Source organism: Tachyglossus aculeatus, chromosome 3, assembly GCF_015852505.1.
Source record: "Tachyglossus aculeatus isolate mTacAcu1 chromosome 3, mTacAcu1.pri, whole genome shotgun sequence".
NCBI classification, from domain to species: domain Eukaryota; kingdom Metazoa; phylum Chordata; class Mammalia; order Monotremata; family Tachyglossidae; genus Tachyglossus; species Tachyglossus aculeatus.
In genome coordinates, this window is record NC_052068.1 from 27571964 (window position 1) to 27595515 (window position 23552).

At 41.8% G+C, this 23552-nt stretch overlaps 1 protein-coding gene across 1 annotated transcript in view; it reads left to right on the plus strand.

Annotated features, from left to right (window-relative positions):
* Nucleotides 1-23552, plus strand: part of KAT6B (lysine acetyltransferase 6B) — a 346051-nt gene that overhangs the window by 16593 nt on the left and 305906 nt on the right. The window contains 2 exon segments of the mRNA XM_038743525.1: nt 5570-5637; nt 7618-8506. Coding sequence (XP_038599453.1) covers nt 7886-8506 — 621 coding nt within the window. The 5' untranslated portion in view covers nt 5570-5637; nt 7618-7885.

The following is a 23552-nucleotide window of genomic DNA, read 5'->3' on the forward strand; positions in this document are numbered from 1 at the left end:
ATATTTACAAGAAAACTAGGAAATTGAGAGACCTCCTTCCTCCCCCTTTTTGTTTCTTTTGATTGTAAAGTCCTTGTGGGCAGGGAATGTATCTACCAACTTTGTTATATTGTACTCTTGTACATATTTACTATTCTATTTGTTTTGTTAATGATGTGCATCTAGCTTTATTTCTATTTGTTCCGACGACTCAACACCTGTCCACATGTTTTGTTTTGTTGTCTGTCTCCCCCCTCTAGACTGTGAGCCCGTTGTTGGGTAGGGACCGTTTGTATATGTTGCCAACTTGTACTTCCCAAGCGCTTAGTACAGTGCTCAGCACATAGTAAGTGCTCAATAAATACGATTGAATGAATGAATACTTTCCCAAGTGCTCAGTACATTGCTCTGCACACAGTAAGTGCTCAATAAATAAGACTGATTCATTGTAGAAAATTATGTTGGCAAACTATTGTCTCAGTGAGAGAGTTATAAAGGGATGCTTTGATTATCCTCTTTTTTCATTCTACAAGTTTAGCATTATTGTGGCAAGGAAAACTTACAAAGTTCAGAAGATAGAAAATATAAAGTGTGACTTAGCTCTTTCACCTAATGAAATCTGACAAATTTCATGTTAGGGAATTGAGGAAAACCCCAGATCTGTGTTGTTTATTTTCAAAAATGGAATGTTTGGTGAATTCAGGTAGTAATAATATGCTCTTTAAACAATCTGATCTTCAAGTGAAGCAAGTAGATCACAGACATTGATAAGTACTGATTATATTCATCTCATTGTGATTGCTCCAGTAGTAAAGAATAGCTGTGTCCACTCTTCTGACTTTCACAATGGATGGTATCAGGTGAAAGTTAATCTTGAGATGAACAGAAGGGTGGGGGGCTTAGGTTTGCATAGTTAAGGGAGGAAAGAAAAAGGGGGTGAGGATTGTATTAGGTTATTTTAAAGAGAACCTAATGTAATTATAATAGCAGAAAAAATTATTTATTTTATTGCAGTGCAACACACAAAGTGCATTTAGCTGAGTCCTTTCTACCAAAGTCATATGCATTCATTTGTGATCATGTTTTGTATTGTAAAATATCTCTCTATGTTTCAGCCTTTCTCACCCTTCATATATTGAGTAGAAACATGTGGATTTAAAAAAAAAATGAACTGGGTTTAAGTTGTTTAAAACCTAGGTCTTTTTCCAGTTATAATAATAATAATTATGGTACTCGTTAAGCACTTACTATATGCGAGCGCTGTTCTAAGCGCTGGGGTAGATACAAGGTAATCAGGTTGGAAACAGCCCCTGTCCCACATGGGGCTCACACGCCTCATTTTACAGATGAGGTAACTGAGGCTCAGAGAAGTTGTGACTTGTCCAAGATCTCACAGCAGACATGCGGCAGAGCCGGGATTAGAACCCAGGTCCTTCTGACTTCCCGGGACGTATTCTATCCACTAAGCCATGCTGCTTCTCACTATGAAAGATTAATGTGAACAAATAACAGCATTTTCTCCTGATTAAACAAAATGGAATGTCATCTTGCTATGGCTTTTTTCTTATCAACAAGAATCAATGGATAGTATCTGAGTGCTTACTGTGTGCAGAGCACTAAACTAAGAGCTTGAGCGAGTACAGTACAGCAGGTTTGGTAAACACATCCCCTGCCCACAGTGAGCTTACAGCCTAGAGGGGAGACAGACACTATTATGAATAAATTATGGGTATGTACGTAAGTGCTGTGGGGCTGAGGGTGGAGTGAATATTCAAGGGCTTAAAGAGTACAGGTCCAAGTGCATAGCTTGCTTAAAAGCATCATCATATGCTTTAAAAAAAAAAAAAACTTGTGCATTTAACATTACAAAGCCATAAGTTTTTGGTCAACAAAAATGAGACTGATTACATATCTATTCTATTTATTTATTTATTTTATTTTGTTAGTATGTTTGGTTTTTTTTTTTCTCTGTCTCCCCCTTTTAGACTGTGAGCCCAATGTTGGGTAGGGACTGTCTCTATATGTTGCCAATTTGTACTTACCAAGTGCTTAGTACAGTGCTCTGCACATAGTAAGCGCTCAATAAATATGATTGATTGATTGATAGGAGGCCTTCCCAAACTGAGCCCCCCTCCTTCCTCTCCCCCTCCTCCCCACCCTACCTCCTTTCCCTCCCCACAGCACCTGTATATATGTTCGTACATATTTATTACTCTGTTTATTTTACTTGTACATATTTAACTATTCTATTTGTTTTATCTTGTTAATATGTTTTGTTTTGTTGTCTGTCTCCCCCTTCTTGCCTGTGAACCCGCTGTTGGGTAGGGACCGTCTCTAGATGTTGCCAACTTGTACTTCCCAAGCGCTTAGTACAGTGCTGTGCACACAGTAAGCGCTCAATAAATACGACTGAATGAATGAATAGCTGCTGCAGAACTGGAAAGGAAAACTTAATCGGGGAAGGCCTCTTGGAGGAGATGTGAATTTTACTAAGGCTTCGAAGATGGAGAGCATCTGTATCGCTGCCGATCCCTCACCGTCATCTTGCCTATGGCTTGGAACTCCCTCCTCCTCATATGTTCAATTGTATTTATTGAGCGCTTACTGTGTGCAGAGCACTGTACTAAGTGCTTGAGAAGTACAAGTCGGCAACATATAGAGACGGTCCCTACCCACCAACAGGCTCAAAGTCTAGACAAAAAGATCAGCCTCCCATCCTTCAAAGCCTTTTTAAGATCACCTCTCCTCCAAGAGGCCTTCCCTGACTAAGCCCTCGTTTCCCTGCTCCCTCTCCCGTCTGCATCACCCTCACACTTGGATTTGTACCCATTATTCACCCCAATAATAATAACAATGATGACATTTATTAAGCGCTTACTATGTGCAAAGCATTCATTCATTCAGTCAGTCGTATTTATTGAGTGCTAACTGTGTGCAGAGCACTGTACTAAGCGCTTGGGAAATACAAGTTGGCAACATATAGAGACGGTCCCTACCCAACAACGGGCTCACAGTCTAGAAGGGGGGGACAGACAAGCAAAAAAGCACTGTTCTAAGCCCAATCTCAGCACTTATGAACATAGCTATAATTTACTTTAATGCCTGTCTCCCCCTCAAGACTGTAAACTCCCTGTGGGCAGGGAATGTGTCTACCAGCGTGCCTTAGTGGAAGGAGCACTGGCTTGGGAGTCAGAGGACGTGGGTTCTAATCCTGGCTCCACCACTTCATCTGCTGTGTGACCTTGGGCAAGCCCCTTAATAATAATAATAATTATAATAATAATGGTACTTGTTGAGCACCTACTGTGGGCCAAGCACTGTTCTAAGCCCTGGAGTAGATACAAAATAGTCAGGTTGGACATTGTCCCTGTTCCACATAAGGCTCACAGTCTTAATCTGAAAAGCAGCGTGGCTCAGTGGAAAGAGCACGGGCTTTGGAGTCTGTGGTCATGGGTTCAAATCCCGCCTCTGCCAGCTGCCAGCTGTGTGACTTTGGGCAAGTCACTTCATCATCATCATCAATCGTATTTATTGAGCGCTTACTATGTGCAGAGCACTGTACTAAGCGCTTGGGAAGTACAAATTGGCAACATCTAGAGACAGTCCCTACCCAACAGTGGGCTCACAGTCTAAAAGGGGGAGACAGAGAACAAAACCAAACATACTAACAAAATAAAATAAATAGAATAGATATGTACAAATAAAATAAATAAATAAATAAATATTTATTTATTCTTCTCTGGGCCTCAGTTCCCTCATCTGTGAAATGGGGATGAAGACGGTGAGCCCCACGTGGGGCAACCTGATCACCTTGTAACCTCCCCAGTGCTTAGAACAGTGCTTTGCACACTAAGCACTTAATAAATGCTATTATTATTATTGTTATTAATAATAATCTCCATTTTACAGATGTGGTAACTGAGGCCCAGAGAAGGGAACTGACTTGTCCAAGGTCACACAGCAGACACAGGGCAGAGCCTGGATTAGAACCCATGACCTTCTGACTTCCAGTCCCATGCTCTATCCATGAAGCCATGGTGCCTTCTCCAAGTTAACTTCTCTGTGCCTCAGTTACCTTATCTGTAAAATGGGGATTAAGACTGAGCCCCAAGTGGGACAACCTGATTACCTTGTATTTACCCCTGCGCTTAGAACACTGCTTGGCACATAGTAACAGTTTAACAGATACTTTAATTATTATTATTAATACCAATCCTGTTATATTGTACTCTCCCAAGCACTTTGTACAGTGCTCTGCACACAGTAAGCACTCGGTAAATATGATTGAGGGAACTCCAGCCCTGGGGACATAGGCAAGGAACTGACAGAGATAGACAAGATTGAGGTACAGTGAGTAGGTTGGCATTAGAAGAGCATAATGAGCATGCTGGGTTTAATAGGAAATCATGAGGTAAGATAAAGGAGGGGGCAAGGTAATTGTTTTAAAGCCAATGGAAAGATTTTCTGTTTGATCTGGAGGTTCTTGAGGAGTGGGAAACATGGGGTGAGGTTTTTTTGTTTGTTTTTAAGAAAAGTGTTCTGGCAACAGAGGTATTCATTCATTCAATTGTATTTATTGAGCGCTTACTGTGTGCAGAGCACTGTACTAAGTGCTTGGGAAGTACAGGTTGGCAACATATAGAAACAGCTGCTACCCAACAGCGGGCTCGCAGTCTAGAAGGGGGAGACAGACAATAAAACAAAACATATTAACCAAATAAAATACATAGAATAGGAAATATGTACAAGTAAAATAGAGTAATAAATCTGTACAAACATAAATACAGGTGCGTATGGACGGGAGTGGGGAGAAACAGGTCAGCAAGGAGGCTGATGCAGCAGTCAAGGTGGGATTAGGATCAAAGTGATAGCAGTTGGGGTGGAGAAGAAAGGGCAGATTTTTAGAGATGTTGGGAGGGTTGAAATGACAAAATTTGGTGACTGAGTGAATATGTGGGTTGAATGAGAGAGAGATGAACCAAAGTTAATGCCAAGGTTATGTGCTTGTGAGACTGGGAGGATAATGGCGTTATTTAGTGTTGGGTGGGCAGGGTTTGGAGGGAAGAGCAAGAGTTCTTATCTTCTGCGTGTTTAGTTTGAGGTGTTGGGTGGGACGACCTGGTAGAGATGTCCTGAAGGCAGGAGAAAATGGCAGAATGCAGAGGAGGAGAGAGGTCAGGGTCGGAGCAGTGGATTTGGGAATCGTCCACTTAGAGGTGGTTGAAGGGAATGAGTTGTTCTTACTTGAGGTATGTTATGGGACCAAGAAATTGGATTTCTCAGACCGTCACCTCTGCTAGATTGTAACCTCCTTGAGGGCAAGGATCCCATCTACCAACTCTATTATGCTCTTCCCAAAGGGTAAGTACAGTGCTCCGCATCAGCGCTTAATAAATACTATTGATTGATTACTCACTTCATGAACCTTAAGTGGCCTGTAAAAGTTGCACCGCCAAAAGGAGACAGACCAGCTTACTCATACATTTAATAGTATTGTTTTTATTGGTGTGAAGTTAATACCAGTCATGTTTTGAATAGTTGTGGATTTATCCTGGGCAATCTTACCTATTTCTTTTTCCTCCTTTGGCAGATTTACCTGAAGTTCTGGAGAATCTCCTACTTGGCTAGGATCTGGGCAAACATCTTCCACTGCATCTGGTATTTCTTTCTTTTTCTCGTAATAAGTAAATTGGTAACACTAGTAAGTTGAATTTGTGTCAGGTAACACAGATTTTTTTTTTCTTCGACAATTTTCATTTTAGTTGACATTTTTATTTCACGTTGGATTATTTAATGAAAGCATAGGAAGCTCAAGGTATAATCAGGTTTTGGGGGGGAGTAGAATTTATTTCCCTTGATTATAAAAGACCTCGAGGAGCCTCCTGACTTCTTAGGGCCCTCTTCAGCGACCTTTCCTACCACTTCTCCCTTTCGGCGGTCCTGGCGAGAGTAGTGCGGAAAGTGCCGGAGCGTGGTGGCTGGGCAGTACGGTCCCGTTGGTCCCCTACTCCTATGGCTCTTGTGGATCCCGATCTTGTGAGTATTCCTTGGCATCCCCCAACTTGGAAATCAGGTTGATGCCTCGGGATGAGCGACAAGCCACACCACTGTCCCAGGGACTCCGGAGATTAGTGGGCCAAGAGGCACCGTGGGAGAGTCCGGAAAGGATTTTACGGCCCCCTCCATCAATATTTTGGAGGGCGTGGGCCCCTTCCCCAGAGTATTTCCAGATGTGCTGTCGTTCATTGTGGTGTAAAGATCGTAACAGTGGTTTTAGCAGTATGTGTTAAACTCCTACCATGGGCAAAGTTCTGTGCTAAACTCTTGGGGGTTGGAGCGGAGAAACAGCGAAGAGAAGCCACGAACAGAGAAGCAGCGTGGTTCAGTGGAAAGAGCCCGGGCTCTGGAGTCAGAGGTCATGGGTTCAAATCCCCGCTCCGCCACTTGTCAGCTGTGTGACTTTGGGCAAGCCACTTAATTTCTCTGTGCCTCAGTTCCCTCATCTGTAAAATGGGGATTAAGACTGTGAGCCCCACGTGGGACAACCTGATCACCTTGTAATCTCCCCGGCACTTAGAACAGTGTTTTGCACATAGTAAGTGCTTAACAAATGCCATCATTATTATTATTAGAAACACGTGGATGAGAATTAGACACGGTCTCTGCATTGCAGGTGCTCACAATCAGTTTAGCTCTCTTCAAGAACCAGTTATAGATTATTTAAAAAAAAAAAATCTGCCTAAAGCTTCTTTAAGATTTTAACTTCAGAAAAACTTTTCCTTCTTTCCTGAAGTTTCATTTGGAAGGGTAAAATGGAACAAATGAATTTGTAGTTGGTGATGATTAAACAAGATGAATAATGAATAATGAAACAGTGAAATTTAGGTCGTTTTTGGAGAGATCCATTATCCATTATAACGGTTGCCCATGTCATAATGTCCATTCATTCATTCATTCATTCAGTCATTTATTGAGCACTTACTGTGTGCAGAGCACTGTACTAAACGCTTGGGAAGTACAAGTCGGCAACATATAGAGACGGTCCCTACCCAACAACAGGCATGTCCACCGTAGAGGTAGTTGCATTATAGCATCTGGTGAAGTGATTTCTATGCAATACTAACACTCAGAGTTGCAGTTCACTTTTTATTTAGGAAAAAGGAACTAAATAAAATGTGAAAGTGCCTTCTGAGAGTGACACAGGAAAAAAGAAAACAGTGGCTTTTTGTTTACCAAAATTCTTTGTGCTATGAGACGTTAATAACTCTTTGGAAAATCAGTTTATCAGATCAAACCCAGTTTTCTTCGTGCTTAAATTTATTTCCTGGCAGTAAATTGTCTGAAAGAGTTAATGGTCCTCCCACAGTGCCCAACTTTTTGCCAGGGAGTAGCCAGGCACTAGGAGAATTGAGCTTCATGTTGTTAAATGTTTTTAAGGTCTCAGTATGACAGGATTTCCCCCAGCATTTTTCTCATAATAGAAATTGCCTACTGATTGAGTTGGTCATTATGCGATTTCTCTGTACTACAGCGCTTGCTAACTTCAGGGGAAAGTCCTTTCTTGTTAAATTATATTCTTAATTTTTACTTTTCAGTATCAAGACATTAAGGATTTTTTCACCTTCTTTTGTCTTTCAGGTCTCGTTTGCTTTCCCGATTAAAGATGTCCTTAACCTGAGCGCAGTTTTTCCCAGTTGAAGGAAATCCAGCAGGATTTCAACATAGCAGTACACCCATCACCTTTTTAATATTTAAGGATGGATATTTGTGAGGTGTTCCTGAACAGAGCTTGGAAATCTCTGGTGATTTTTTAAGTTGTGACTGACTTCTGCAGATGCAGGTGATGTTCAGATCTAAGGAGAATATCTATGGGTAACTCTTGGCTGGAAGAAATCATTAATCAACCATGGTAAAACTTGCCAACCCACTTTACACAGAGTGGATTCTTGAAGCTATACAAAAGGTCAAAAAGCAGAAGCAGAGGCCATCCGAAGAGAGAATTTGCCATGCAGTGTGTGCTTCCCATGGATTAGATAAGAAGACGGTCTCTGAGCAGTTGGAGCTAAGCGTTCAAGATGGCTCTGTTCTCAAAGTTACCAACAAAGGCCTTGCGTCCTATAAGGACCCAGACAATCCTGGGCGTTTTTCTTTGGTTAAACCAGGCACTTTTCCGAAATCAGCTAAGGGGGCTAGGGGGTCATGTAATGATCTTCGCAATGTGGATTGGAATAAACTTTTAAGAAGAGCAATTGAAGGGCTCCAGGAACCAAATGGCTCCTCCCTGAAAAATATTGAGAAGTATCTCCGAAGTCAAAGCGATTTATCAAGCACTACCAACAACCCCGTCTTTCAGCAACGATTACGACTCGGGGCCAAACGTGCTGTAAATAACGGGAGGTTACTGAAAGATGGACCTCAATATAGAGTGAATTATGGTAGTTTAGAAGGCAAAGGAGCCTCAAAATATTCCAGTGCTTTCCCGTCCTCTCTACCACCTGTCAGCCTTCTACCCCATGAGAGAGACCAGGTAAGTGCAGGAAAAAGCCATTGTGAAAATATTTGGTTAGAACGACATAAGCACGGCGTCGAGTTGGGTGACCCACGGTCCGATTTGGGGGCGGTCCCCGTTATATTCGAAAACTTGATGTCGGATTGCTATTGTAAAGGTCTGATTGATTCTCTATTTCAAATTGGGAAGTATAGAAAAATTGACAGCGGGGTAAGGTCCTTTGAAAGATTGTGAAAGCAGTCTGATAGAAAAATTTGGTTGGAGGATTTACACGGCTTCCTTAAAAGTGGCGCTAGAATGGGTTGTTATAAAACGGGAAGAGAAGAAGGTATCGGGAAGTCACGGGGTCCAGTCCTCAGCCTCTAGACAGGCGGGCGTTCAAACCACCTGAGAACGATCGCAGCCTCTGCATTTTGCCTTAAGATCCCCAGAGAAGGAGAATCGACAGCGTCCCTTGGTAAATGCATCCCGACGTCCCCCAGCCCTTATGGTCGGGAAGTGGATCCGAATGTCTGAAGAAATCCCTCTTGCAATTAAAGCCTTTTCATTCTACTTGTACTCAGGGGAAACTGATAACGGCTTCTTACCATCTCTCAGACAATATCTCTTTTTCGGCTATAATTAAATCCCACCCCCTTCTTCTCTTGGCTTGCTGAACAAAATCGTACAGATTGAAAGGATTCCTTTCCACAGTTGGCTGCTGTGAAGTCTGGGGCACTTGGTTGGTCTCCTGTGGGGGTGATTTGTTTGATTTTAAACCAGAACTCTTTCTTTCAAACTTTATTTCAATAATTTTGAAGCAGCCGTTAATCATGGAAACTTCAGTAGAGCGACAGTCAGATCTTGATTATCCAGGGTTGGGATTATCCAGTTTCCTCATTTCTCATTTTGCCTCCTGCTGATTGTTTTTAATAAAATTTTTATTGTTCATTAGAACCTCTTTCACAAGATAAGCAGTAGGGAAGCAAAATCAACATGTTCTTCAGCTGTAGTTGCTGCTTGTTAACAATTCTGAAAGACATTTTATTGGGAAAAGAGGTTTTGGGGCTAGTTGTGGACTAAATTTTTCTAACCTAACCTTTCCCAATTTGAGTAATCAATATGCTGTGCTTTTTTATAAGGAGGAAATTCTGTCCTCTACCACAGTTTTTTGATAAGGCATTTGACTTAAATTTTCTAGCCTGTGTTTAGCACAAGTGCATATGGAACCAGCATGTTTCCCAACCACAATATTGTTAATATTGTGAGAAGCAGTGTGGCTTAGTGGAAGGAGCCTGGGCTTGGGAATCAGAGGTCCTGGGTTCTAATCCCAGCTCTGCCACTTGTCAGCTGTGTGACTTTGGGCAAGTCACTTAACTTCTCGCTGCCTCAGTTACCTAATCTGTAAAATGGGGATGAAGACTGTGAGCCCCACGTGGGACAACCTGATAACCTTGTATCTATCCCAGCGCTTAGAACAGTGCTTGGCACATAGCAAGCGCTTAACAAATACCATTATTATTATTATTGTTAATAATAAAAGGGAGGGGATCTGAGCTATGAGAGTTCATTAAGGCAGTCCGGTAGCTTTCCGGTGGCATTCCATGCAGGAAAAGATATTTGACTTCCAAAATATATGCTCCAGCCTAAAGAAAGAAATTATCATCTTAAATTAGTGAGTATTGCTTGATAGAACGGAGGTCCACTTAAGATGCAATTCTGGGGGGGGATGGAAGTGATAAATTGACAAGTCACCTCTTCATTATTTTGATGACCCAGGATGCTTTCCCACACTGAGAATTATATATTCCAGTATTAGTCTCAGAGCCACCTGATTTTTCTGTCTGGCCCAGCTCCCTATGTCTTTTTTCCCTAGTTCTGGTATGCCTTTCCGTATAGCATTCCAGGTAAAATGTTTTGCCAGTGAATCTGCTTTTGGATTAAGGAAAGACTGTGAGGAAAGACCCCTTCTAGACTGTGAGCCCACTGTTGGGTAGGGACCGTCTCTATATGTTGCCAACTTGTACTTCCCAAGCGCTTAGTACAGTGCCCTGCACACAGTAAGCACTCAATAAATACGATTGATTGATTGATTGATTAAGGAAGTGGCTAAAATGGAAATTGACTAACATTGCTTACTGTACAATTATTTCTGTTTTTTCTATTCCTTCTTTTTGTGAGGCTCAGGCAGTTGATGTTAAGGACCTATGCTATGTTATTTTTACTATGTTATTTTTAAAAAGCTAAGGACTGATGAGTCATTGATGAACTCTAGTAAAAATTACTTTGGCATTATCTTATTTCGATTTCACTATGGAAATTTTTTCTTGGAAAAATATTTTAAACTAAGGTTATTTTTCCAGACATGCATTACTGCTGAATATTTTAATGTTACATTTTCAAAGGATTTCCAATTTCATTCAGTGCAGTTAGCTCATTAAAGTGAACATTATGGTTGAGTAGAAATTATTGAATTTCTTGACGCAAACCATGCCTTGCTTGTTGTTTGGACTTTGATTATTCTGTGATGTTACTTCCTAGAATATGGCCACCTGCTCTTTCACAGTGGGCAATAGGCAGTTTGGAAGAGCTGCATTTAAAGCGTAAGCTTAGAGTTTCAAATGTGTGAAGGCTTTAAAGCAGGATATTATAGGTCTTGATGCCGGGCATAGTGAAAGAGGCTGGGAAATATTATTTTTTAGCTTCATATGAGAAGATTTATGACAAGTAAATTTATGACAAGTATTAACGAAAGTACGTGATAGGTTAGTGCACCTGAGTCCAAATTCACCCAACCAAATGGTCATCCAGGAAACTTTTTAACTCGTTTGGTGTAGTAACTGCTTATAATTACATTTGATTAAAAATGATGAATTCACCTTTATTTTAAGGGAAGTGAGTTTCCCAGACAATTTATTTTTTTTTCCAGATAATTAGAAGCATTCCCCCACCCCCACCCCAAATGGACCTCTTAAGCTCTAAATGTAGTTCTTGCACCCCACTAAAATGAAAGCCATTTAGCAATCCAGAAGGCCGGTAAGAAAATGGCAAATCTACGCCTTACTTAATTTAACTTATCATCGTTTAGAATAGTTAAGTGCCCATCTTCACATGCAAGGTAAATTAGTCAAGATCCATCATTTAAATCAATCAGTTTTATTTAGTAAGTGCCTTCTGAGAGCAAAGCATTGTACTAAGTGATTGGAAGAGTGCAACTGAAGCCAAGATTGAATTTAAGGCTAAATCATCGGATTATGTTTGAAGTTTGTTTTTGCATCTTTTTGGTAATGTTAGAAGTCAAATGGAGCTACAGTGGCCCTTCATGATACTTCCTTTAATTTGAGAATTCTTGAAAGGAGTGGTAGTATGGAGACAGATTAAATCATAAAAGGTTTTGTCCAGGGTTTTGGACAGTGTTATGTGGGGAAAGACTTGTTTGCTTTTTGGCATTAGCAACTGAACTTTCAGTTTGTGCTGAAGTAGTGCAGATTTCTGTATAGTGGGGGCCGTTCTGCTTGTTATATATTTTTATCAGTACCGTCCCTATAAAAGGCTTAAAGGAGTGTTTGTTTTTTAAGTAGTTATCATCTTTGAAGACAGACACCAGAAAGAGAGGGCTAGTAGTGGTAAGGCAGATGTGGTGAAGAAGCCGAAGAGGAAAGAGCCTCATTAGAGAGCAGCACACTACAACATCCCTTTGGGGATGGGCCAGTGAAGTGGTCTTTAATCTATTGCCGTGTTTCATAGCTATCCGAAAGTCATCATCATCATCGAGATCACGAAATATAATAAGCGAAGTGTGCGGACTGGGCTGTACAGGAGAGGAGCGAGGATATGTAACAGGGAGAGAGTTGATTGAGTGCCTTGAGGCTGATGATAAGGAAGTTCTGGATGTGAGATGGATGGGTAATCATTGGAGGGTTTCGGAGGGTGGGGAAAGCGCGTGGTGAGAGTCGAGAGAGTGTGTAGGATGGAGTCGGTGCTTAAGAATTCTTGTTTTATATGAGAAGAAATGAGTATCTGGGCTTGGTGGCGGGGGATTTTGAGGAGGGGAATTCAGCTTCCTGGAAAGGAAACGGGTTAAGGTGTCTCAGCTGGAGGCCCATTTTAAGGAAGAGTCATGGTCTAGCGGATAGAGCTTGAGCCTGAGAGTCAAAAGGACCTGGCTGCTGATAATAATAATAATAACAATAATAATAATAATAATAATAATAATAATGATAGCATTTATTAAGCGCTTCTTATGTGCAAAGCACTGTTCTAAGCGCTGGGGAGGTTACAAGGTGATCAGGTTGTCCCACGGGGGGCTCACAGTCTTCATCCCCATTTTACAAATGAGGGAACTGGGGCACAGAGAAGTGAAGTGACTTGCCCAAAGTCACACAGCTGGCAGTTGGAGGTGCAAGGTGATCAGGTTGTCCCACATGGGGCTCACAGTCTTCAACCCCATTTTACAGATGAGTAAACTGAGGCCCAGAGAAGTGAAGATACTTGCCAGAAGTCACAGCTGACAAGTCACGGAGTCGGGATTAGAACCCATGACCTCTGACTCCAAAGCCCGTGCTCTTTCCACCGAGCCATGCTGCTTCTCTGTCCGGCTCCTCCACTCATCTGTTGTGTAACCTCGGGCAAGTCAATTCACTTCACTGCGCCTGTTACCTCATCTGTAAAATAGGGATTAAGACTGAGTGTCCCATGCGGAACAGGGACTGTGTTCAAGCTGATTAGCTTGTATCTACCCTAGCGTTTAGAACAGTGCTTGACGCATAGCAAATGCTTAACAAATACCATCAGTATTATCTTATTCAGTCGTATTTAGACTCCATTCTCTCAGGTTGCTCTAAATATTCATGGCGAAAGAACTTTAGTCAGTCCCAGAGGCAAATAGAAAATGAAAGTTGTCCAAGCTGACCCGAGAATCCTTAAAAAAATTTAAAAAAAGCCAGTAGTATGTTCTGTTTTTGCAGGTGGCACATTTCTGAGGTTGGGAAAGGTTTGGGTGTGACACGAATGCGGAGGAGGGTAGAGAGAAGGGAGGTGCAAAGCCAAGGGTTTGAGGGAAACTAAGTAATCTTACTTTGTAAAACTCACTACTCAAAGTGACCTTAATTTTCAAACGTGACAGGATAGCACACCTATTATATGAGGAAAAACAAGGTAGATCAAAATATCTGTCTGGTCAATCAGTCGATCCATGGCCCACATGCTTCCTTTGGCCTGGAACGCCTTCCCTCCTCAAGTCCTCCAATCACTCTTTCCCTCCTTCAAAACCCTACTGAAGGTGCACCTCCTCCAAGAGGCCTTCCCAGACTAATCCCCACTTTTCCTCAGCTCCCACTCCCTTCCGCGTCACCCTGACTCTGTCCCTTTGCTCTTCCCCCTCTCCCCACCTCAAAGCACTTATATATATATGATATGTATTCATTCATTGAGCGCATACTGTGTGCAGAGCACTGTACTTAGCGCTTATACGTATATATTGATGCCTGTTTACTTGTATTGATGTCTGTCTCCCCCACTCTAGACAATCCCGTTATGATCAGGGATTGTCTCTCTTTATTGCTGTATTGTACTTTCTAAGTGCTCCGTACAGTGCTCTGCACACAGTAAGCGCTCAATAAATAGAATTGAATGAATGAATCAATCGTATTTTATTGTACTTTCTAAGTGCTCCGTACAGTGCTCTGCACACAGTAAGCGCTCAATAAATAGAATTGAATGAATGAATCAATCGTATTTATTGAGCAGTTACTGTGGGCAGAGCACTGTATGAAGCACTTGGAAAGTACAATACAGCAATAAAGAGACAGAGTTGGTAGACATAGTCCCTGCCCACAACGAGCTTACAGTCTAGATGGGGAGACAGGCATTAATATAAGTAAATTATGGTTTTGTACATAAGTGCCATGAGGCTGAGGGAGAGGTGAATAAAGGAAGCAAATCAGAGCGATGCAGAAGGGATTGGGGGGTAAAAAGGAAAGGAGGGCGTAGTCAGGGAAGACCTCTTGGAAGAGATGCGCCTTCAGTACGGCTTTGAAGGTGGGGACAGTAATTGTCTGTCAGATGTGAAGAGAGAGGGTATTCCAGGCCAGCAGCAGGAGGTGGGCAAGAGGTCGGTGACAAGATAGACGAGCTCGAGGTACAGTTGAGTAGGTTGGCAGTAGAGGGGTGAAGCGTGCCGGCACGGGGATCGAGTGCTTTAAAGCCGAGGGTAAGGAGTTATTGTTTGATGCGAAAGTGGATGGGCAACCGCTGGAGGTTCTTGAAGAGTGGGGAAACATGAACTGAACGATTTTGTAGAAAAATGATCCATTCATTCATTGTTGTACTTATTGAGCGCTTACTGTGTGCAGAAGAACACTGTACTAAGTGCTTGGGAAGTACAAGTTGGCAACATATAGAGACGGTCCCTACCCAGCAACGGGCTCAAAGGCAGCAGAGTGAAGTATGGACTGGAGTGGGGAGAGACAGAAGGCGGGGAAATCAGGAAGGAGGCCGTAACAGTAATCAAGGTGGGAATAAGATAAGTGCTTGGATTAACGTAGTAGTAGTTTGGATGCTTGTCTCCTTGTTTCGTTTTGTTGTCCGTCTCCCCCCTTATAGATAGTGAGCCCATTGTTGGGAAGGGATTGTCCCTATTTGTTGCCAAATTGTACTTTCCAAGCGCTTTGTACAGTGCTCTGCACACAATAAGTGCTCAATAAATACGATTGAGTGAATGAATGAATGAATGACTACGTCACCCTAGAATATGATAGAGAGGAAAGGGCAGATTTTAGCGACGTCGTGAAGGTTGAAACGACAGGATATAGTGATAGATTGAATATGTGGGTTGAATGAGAGAGAAGAGCCAAGGATAATGCCACGGTTATGGTCTTGGGACACAGTAACCTCTCCAGGGTCAGGAAAAGAAAATAGCAGGTCATGTTGTTGCAATAATGTAAAGTCAAAAATTGCTTAAAACAGTGAAATAGGAAGACTCTTCTTTCAGTCAAGTAATGGCAGAAAAAGGGATGATTGGATTATGTCAGATATTTGACACAGACCAAAGACAGAGGGAAGATGAGTTTTGGACAGATTTTGTTATGAATAGAAGTATGGCCGCACGTTCCACCTTTGAGCTTTTAGAGAGATGTAGTAAGTGTGCTTCTCAGCCAAGTAAAATATACTTCAGGAGTAATCTTGCGTCGGTTCATTTTAAGTTGCTAACATGCTTCCATTTTGGGTGGCCAGTGCTGTTTTCATTTTATGACCTTCTGTACATCAAGTATAGTCTGAGGCCTCTCTTTAATGTCCAGACCAAAGTCTGTTTCATTTCTAAGGAAGGCTGTTGTATATTTGTCTAGGTTCTTGAGCTCTGTCAGTAGGTGTATTTGAATTAAATGTTGGAAGAAGCAACTTGCTGCTTAGGATTTCATATCGTTTCTGCAAACTGTAGGGTTTCATTTTGGCCCAATTTTTACAAATTCAGTTCTGTAATTCTGAAAAGTAAATTTGTAAGGTTCAAATTTGCCATTTAAATACTGCTTAGTGCTGCACTGGCTTCTGTGTGGTAGAATTTATCAATCACTCAGTGGTAGTGAATGCTTACCATGTGCAGAGCACTGTACTAAGCAATGGACTGGATTGGGGGTAGCAGAGTGCTCTGCACTAAGCATTTGGGAGAGTACAATGCAACAGAATTGGTAGACGTGTTCCCAGTCCACAATTTATTCACCCTTTCCTCTCAAATCTAATGCTGTGAATGGCACACCTTTATATTTCTTGGCACAGGTGCCTGCTTTCTTATTATGAAGCTTTCCATTGTATGTTATTTCAAATGTTCTGGAAAATCTAGTTAGGATATCAGCTTCTAAAAAAAAAAATTGGATCATAATTTTTACATCTGGCAGAAGCTTAGTTTTCTCGATCCTTACCCTAAATAACACTATTTAGTTGATATGTTCTGTTGTGGACCCAATAGTAGTAAAAAAAAAAATGTGAATCTAATTATGAACTTCGTTAATCTTAACAGGATGAGGAAACGAAGTACCAAATTTAGTTAGCAAAGTTAGCAAAATGAATCAACTTTGTGGTTTGTGACATTTGAAGATAAGTACATTTTTTGTGATTTGAGAGGATAGGTGATTTTAATGAAATCTTCTGGTGGGATATTAATTGTCATGGTAATTTTGAATTCATTCATTCATTCATTCGTATTTATTGAGCGCTTACTGTGTGCAGAGCACTGTACTAAGCGCTTGGGAAGTACAAGTCGGCAACTTATAGAGACGGTCCCTACCCAACAACAGGGAATGGGACAGTAATTTGTAAAATACTGATTGTTTTTTTCCCCTCCATGCTTACTGATCAGGAGTGTACCTTTACAGCAAACACTCCCAATTCAAGCATTTTGCATTCCTACTTATAATTTAGTTTGTTTTCTGTGCTCTTTTTTCTTGTAGCACTTTTATCTTCCTTAATTGGCGGAATTTCCAGTTTAACAGTTAAAGTAAGGAGTCGTGCATTAACTTCTAATTTTTCAAATCAGTGAATTTTCATGAGGACAAAAATAGATGATAGTATTTTCATTTTTTCATATACCAATCCATCAATAGCATATATGGAGCATCTTTTGTGTGCAGGGCATTGTACTAAATCAATCAGTGGTATTTCTTGATTGCTTATTGTGTGCCCAGCATTGTAGTAAGTGCTTGAAAGAGTACAGTGCAGCAGATTTGGTAGACATATTCCCTGCCCACAATCAGCTTACAGACTAGACAGGGAGACAGACATTAAAATAAATTGTGGATATGTTACATAGAAGTGCTGTGGGTTGAGAGTAAGGTGAATGTCAAGAGCTTAAAGGGTATAACTCAAAGTGCATAGGAACATAGAAGGGGGAGGGAGTGGGGTGAATGATGCCAGACATTTTACTATTATTTTATTTTACTACTATTTTTTTATTTTACTATTAATTATTTACTTAATATTAATTTGATTGATTGATTATTTCCTCTTGGTAATGTGGCAAAGGTGATTCTGTGAGAACTGCTTAGTTTTATTTAGTAGTCACAGCGTCGTTCTTCCGAACTGTTCAATATTTCATTCTAATACTAGATAAGAGTTGCCGTCCTTAAGCATCTTTTCATTTGGATGCTCATTGCCTCTTTTCCCATTTTTTTAGTCAATATGGCAATCAAAATGATTTTTGAATGATATGGGGGAGAACTGTCTTTTATTATCTATCCTGTGGGGACTTATTAAATGTATGCTGTCTCCTGATGCTTTTATAAGATACGATTTTGCTTGACACAAGGCAGTTATAAAAAATATGAAGAACTTAATACCTACCATTTACTTTTAGAGCATTAATAATCGGCTAAAATAGGAACTGAATTGTATAAGGCGACTAAATCAAGTTGATAAATCATTTTTAAAGTGACACTTTAGAAAACTTGAATTTTAAATGAGAAGCCTCTGGCTTTATTTTCTAATTTTTGAAATCAGTGATTTATCTTCTAAATATAGTCCTTTTTTTTTCTTAAAAAAAAAAAAACGTAATCAGAATATCCAGAGTCCCTCTCACTCTTAGTCATCAGGTCATTCCCGGATTGAAATTAGAGTCAAAATTTTAAATGCATATTAGTTATTTAGATTTCCTCATTTTCCTTCATCCCGCAATATTTTAGCAAAATCTTCTGTGGCGGTGCAGTCAAGTCAGTTTTTCGAGAGCCTCTTGTATTACAGCTGGTAATGACTATTTAATTATTGATCTATAGATGCACTCTTTAAATTAGGTAAAAGATTGAGGATTTTCTAATCTGGTTTAGCTTTGACCCTCCCTACACTTTCAATCTATCTAATTATCTACTTGCTACTGAAAATATCCCTGCTACTGGTAATTGTTTTTAACAAAGCATTTTTTAGACTGTAAACTGTAAGCTTCCCCTCTGCACTGTAAGCTTGTTGTGGGTAGGGAATGTGTCTGTTTACTGTTATAATGTACTCTCCCAAGCACACAGAAAGCACTCAACAAATTCAATTGATTGGTTGATTAAATGTGTAGAATCCTTCATTTATTAGAAGATTGTATAATGAGACTACTTTCAATTTAGTGAATGTTCATTGGCAGTAGATCTTGTTCCATTACAAATATAAATCTTGGTTTTTCAGAACATTAATCAACTATCAATCAGAAGCATTTTTCTTCTGAAATATTTTAATGCAAAATACAAATGGAAATCACTTTTTTTTTTTTCAACTTATTGGATCAGACTTGTACCTGGAACAAACCATCTTGAAAACACATGGGCATTTGATTTAAAGCTTATCAAATATTTCATTCATTCATTCATTCAATGGTATTTATTGAGTGTTTACTGTGTGCAGAACACTGTACTAAGCGCTTGGGAAGTACAAGTGGACAACAGATAGAGATGGTCCCTACCCAACAACGGGCTCACAGTCTAGAAGGGGGAGACAGAAAACAAAACAAAACATGTAGATGGGTGTCAAACTCGGCAGAAGAAATAGAATTAAAGCTAGATTGTTATTCTCCAAGGGCCAATGGGGAGGGTCGGAGGCGGGGGTAGTCTTACTTGGCAGTGGGGACAAAACAAAACATGTAGACAGGTGTCAAACTCATCAGAAGAAATAGAATTAAAGCTAGATATTTCTTGTTTCTGTAGAGAGCACCAACTCTTTTAATTGAGGACCCCTCTCAGCTCCGTCAGGGCCGTATTGATGATGATGATGACGTTATTTGTTAAGCGCTTACTACGTGCCAAGCAGTATTCTAAGCGTTGGGATAGTTACAAGGTTATCGGATTGTCCCACATGGGACTCACAGTCTTAATCCCCATTTTACAGATGAGGGAACTGAGGTCCAGAGAATCAATCAATCAATCAATCGTATTTATTGAGCACTTACTGTGTGCAGAGCACTGTACTAAGCACTTGGGAAGTACAAGTTGGCAACATATAGAGACAGTCCCTACCCAGCAGTGGGCTCACAGTCTAAAAGGGGGAGACAGAACAAAACCAAACATACTAACAAAATAAAATAAATAGAATAGAGATGTACAAGTAAAATAAATAAATAAATAGAGTAATAAATATGTACAAACATATATACATATATACAGGTGCTGTGGGGAAGGGAAGGAGGTAAAATAGGGGGGGATGGAGAGGGGGACGAGGGGGAGAGGAAGGAAAGGGCTCAATCTGGGAAGGCCTCCAAGAGAAGTAAAGTGACTTGCCCAAAGTCGTCCTGTAGACAGGTGGTGGAGTGGGGATTAGAATCCATGACCTTCTGACTCCCAGTCCTGTGTTCTAGCCACAATACCACGCTGCTTCTGCAGCGTGAAAGCATATTGAAAGCCTGGCAGGGTTGATGGCCACTAGTGGAAGCTTTTTACTTGCACCTCTGACCCTCTCAGACCGTAAAATCACTTGCTCCCACTTTATTCTCCTCCATCATCTCCTTCTTCAACCTCCCACTCTCCAACTGCTCCTTCCTCTCTGTTCAAACCCGCACAAGTTGCCCCCGTTTTCTAAAAGCCCTCTTTCTCTGTGTCTCTCTCCGTCTCCCTGCCACTCTCTCTCTCTCTCTCTCTAGCCCATGATCCCCTTTAACTGCCATCCCATTTCTCTGCTCCCATTCCTATCCAAGCTCTCAGAACGGGTCACAGACCTGCTGCCTTAATTTCCTCTCCAACTCTTTTCGACCTTCTGCCTTATAGCTTTCAATCCCCTTGTGCCATGGAGAATGCTCCCTCCAGAGATTGCCAGTGGCCTCCTCATAGCCAAGTCCAAAGGCCTTTACTCAATCCCCATCCTCCTCACTCTCAGATCTTCTGCTTTGGACACCGTGAATCATTCCCTCCTCCTTGATCAGGACTCGGTTTTGCCGACAGCCCTGGTTCTCCTCCTACTTCTCTGACTGCTCCTTCTCAGATTTGTTCACTGGCTCCTTCTCCATCATTCATTCTCTTACCGTGTGTGTCCGCTGAGGCACAGTTCTGGGGCCTTTACTCTTTTCACTTTACACTTTCACTTTGGTGAGGAGGCGATCCACTCACGTGGCTTCAGCCGCCCTCTCTCTGCACCTGACTCCCAAATCCATCTCTCTAGCCCTGACTTCTCATCTGACCTGCCGTCCCACATCTCCTCCTGCTTCCGGGACATGTCCACTTGAATATTCTTCCCTCTCTTCATACTCAAGTCTAAGGCGGAACTCTTCATCGATTCCCCCAACGGCACTTAGGTTCCCCTGACGGCGCTTACTACAGTGCGCATGTAAATGCTTAATACGAGTAACACTACTACCCTCTTCTCCCCTAAATTTCCCAACTCAGTTGACACCACCACCATCCTTCTCATCCTTGACTCTTGGTTCTCCTTCAGCTCTTAATCAATCACTGGTATTTATTTAATGATATCATTGGGTAGGGACCGTCTCTATATGTTGCCACCTTGTACTTCCGAAGCACTTAGTACAGTGCTCTGCAGACAGTAAGCGCTCAATAAATACGATTGAATGAATGAATGAATGAATTTATTAAGTGCTTACTATGTGCAAGGCACTGTTCTAAGCGCTGGGGAGGTTACAAGGTGATCAGATTGTCCCACGGGGGCCTCCCAGTCTTCATCATCATCAATCATATTTATTGAGCATTTACTGTGTGCAGAGCACTGTACTAAGCGCTTGGGAAGTACAAGTTGGCAACACATAGAGACAGTCCCTACCCAGCAGTGGGCTCACAGTCTAAATCCCCATTTTCCAGATGAGGGAACTGAGGCCCAGAGAGTGAAGTGACGTGCCCAAAGTCACACGGCTGACAAGTGGCGGAGCCATTATTTGAACCCATGACCTCTGACTCCAAAGCCCGGGCTCTTTCCACTGAGCCACGCTGCTTTATTTAGTTCTTACTATTTGCAGAGCTCCTTATTAAGCGCTTGGGAGAGTACAGTACGACAGAACTGACAGACACTTTCCTTGTCCATAATGACCTTACTTAAATTTTTTCTACTTCCAACTCCTGCCATTTTTTCCTGCACAGCATCTCCCTTTCCACCATCATCATCATCATCAATCGTATTTATTGAGCGCTTACTATGTGCAGAGCACTGTACTAAGTGCTTGGGAAGTACAAGTTGGCAACACATAGAGACAGTCCCTACCCAACAGTGGGCTCACAGTCTAAATCCCCATTTTCCAGATGAGGGAACTGAGGCCCAGAGAGTGAAGTGACTTGCCCAAAGTCACACAGCTGACAAGTGGCGGAGCCAGGATTTGAACCCATGACCTCTGACTCCAAAGCCCGGGCTCTTTCCACTGAGCCACGCTGCTTTATTTAGCTCTTACTATTTGCAGAGCTCCTTATTAAGCGCTTGGGAGAGTACAGTACGACAGAACTGACAGACACTTTCCTTGTCCGTAATGACCTTACTTAAATTTTTTCTACTTCCGACTCCTGCCATTTTTTCCTGCACAGCATCTCCCTTTCTCTCCACCCAAACCATTACCATTCAAACAGACTATTGCAGTAGCCCCCTTGCCGGCCTCCCCATTCCAACGCATATTACGTGCCACTGCGTAGATAATCCTGCTGAAGCATCACTCAGCCCACATCTCTCCTCAGAACCCTCCACTGGCTCCCTGCGTCTCATCACATCAAACAAAAACTCAGAATTGGCTTTAAGGCTGTCTACCACCTGGTCCTCCATATCTATCTGCTCATTTCATTCTCCAACTTACTGTCTTTGTTCCTTCCGAGCCAAATTTCTTCCAGTCGTGCCTTGCTCTCAATTCTTCTGCCTCCACCCTCTGACTCGGGTTTGGAGTGCCCTCCCTCTGCCCATCCGCCAAGCTAGCTCTCTTCCTCCCTTCAAGGCCCTACTGAGAGCTCACCTCCTCCAGGAGGCCTTCCCAGACTGAGCCCCTTCCTTCCTCTCCCCCTCGTCCCCCTCTCCATCCCCCCATCTTACCTCCTTCCCTTCCCCACAGCACCTGTATATATGTATATATGTTTGTACATATTTATTACTCTATTTATTTTGCTTGTAAATATCTATTCTATTTATTTTATTTTGTTAGTATGTTTGGTTTTGTTCTCTGTCTCCCCCTTTTAGACTGTGAGCCCACTGTTGGGTAGGGACTGTCTCTATATGTTGCCAACTTGTACTTCCCAAGCGCTTAGTACATACAGTGCTCTGCACACAGTAAGCGCTCAATAAATACGATTGATTGATTGATTCGCACTGTTCTTCATAATGGCATTTATTAAGCGCTTACTATGTGCAAAGCACTGTTCTAAGCGCTGGCTTGCAACTCCTCTCCCTACATCAGAGAGAGCACAACTATGCCCACATTGAAGTCCAAAGAGCCTGAGCGTGGGAGTCAGTGGTCATGGATTCTAATCCCTGCTCCGCCACTTGTCTGCTGTGTGACCTTGGGCAACTCACTTAACTTCTCCATGCCTCAGTTCCCTCATCTGTAAAATGGGGATTAAAACTGTGAGCCCCATGTGGGACAACCTGATTACCTTGTATCTACCCCCAGTGCTTTGAACAGTGCTTGGCACATAGTAAGCCCTTAACAGATACCATTATTATTATTATTCCTAAAATCCCATATTACATTTGTTAAATGCTTACTATGTGTTAGGCACTGGACTAAGCTCTGGGGTAGATGCAAGATAACCAGGTTGGTCACAGTCCCTGTCCCACAAGGGACTCACAGTCTTAATCCCCATTTTACAGATGAGGTAACTGAGGCACAGAGAAGTTAAATGGCTTGCCCAAGGTCACACAGCAGACAAGTGGTGGAGCCTGGATTAGGGCCTCTCCATCCCCCCCATTTTACCTCCTTCCCTTCCCCACAGCACCTGTATATATGTATATATGTTTGTACATATTTATTACTCTATTTATTTATTTATTTATCTTGTACATATCTATTCTATTTATTTTATTTTGTTAGTATGTTTGGTTTCGTTGTCTGTCTCCCCCTTCTAGACTGTGAGCCCACTGTTGGGTAGGGACCGTCTCTATATGTTGCCAACTTGTACTTCCCAAGCGCTTAGTACAGTGCTCTGCACAC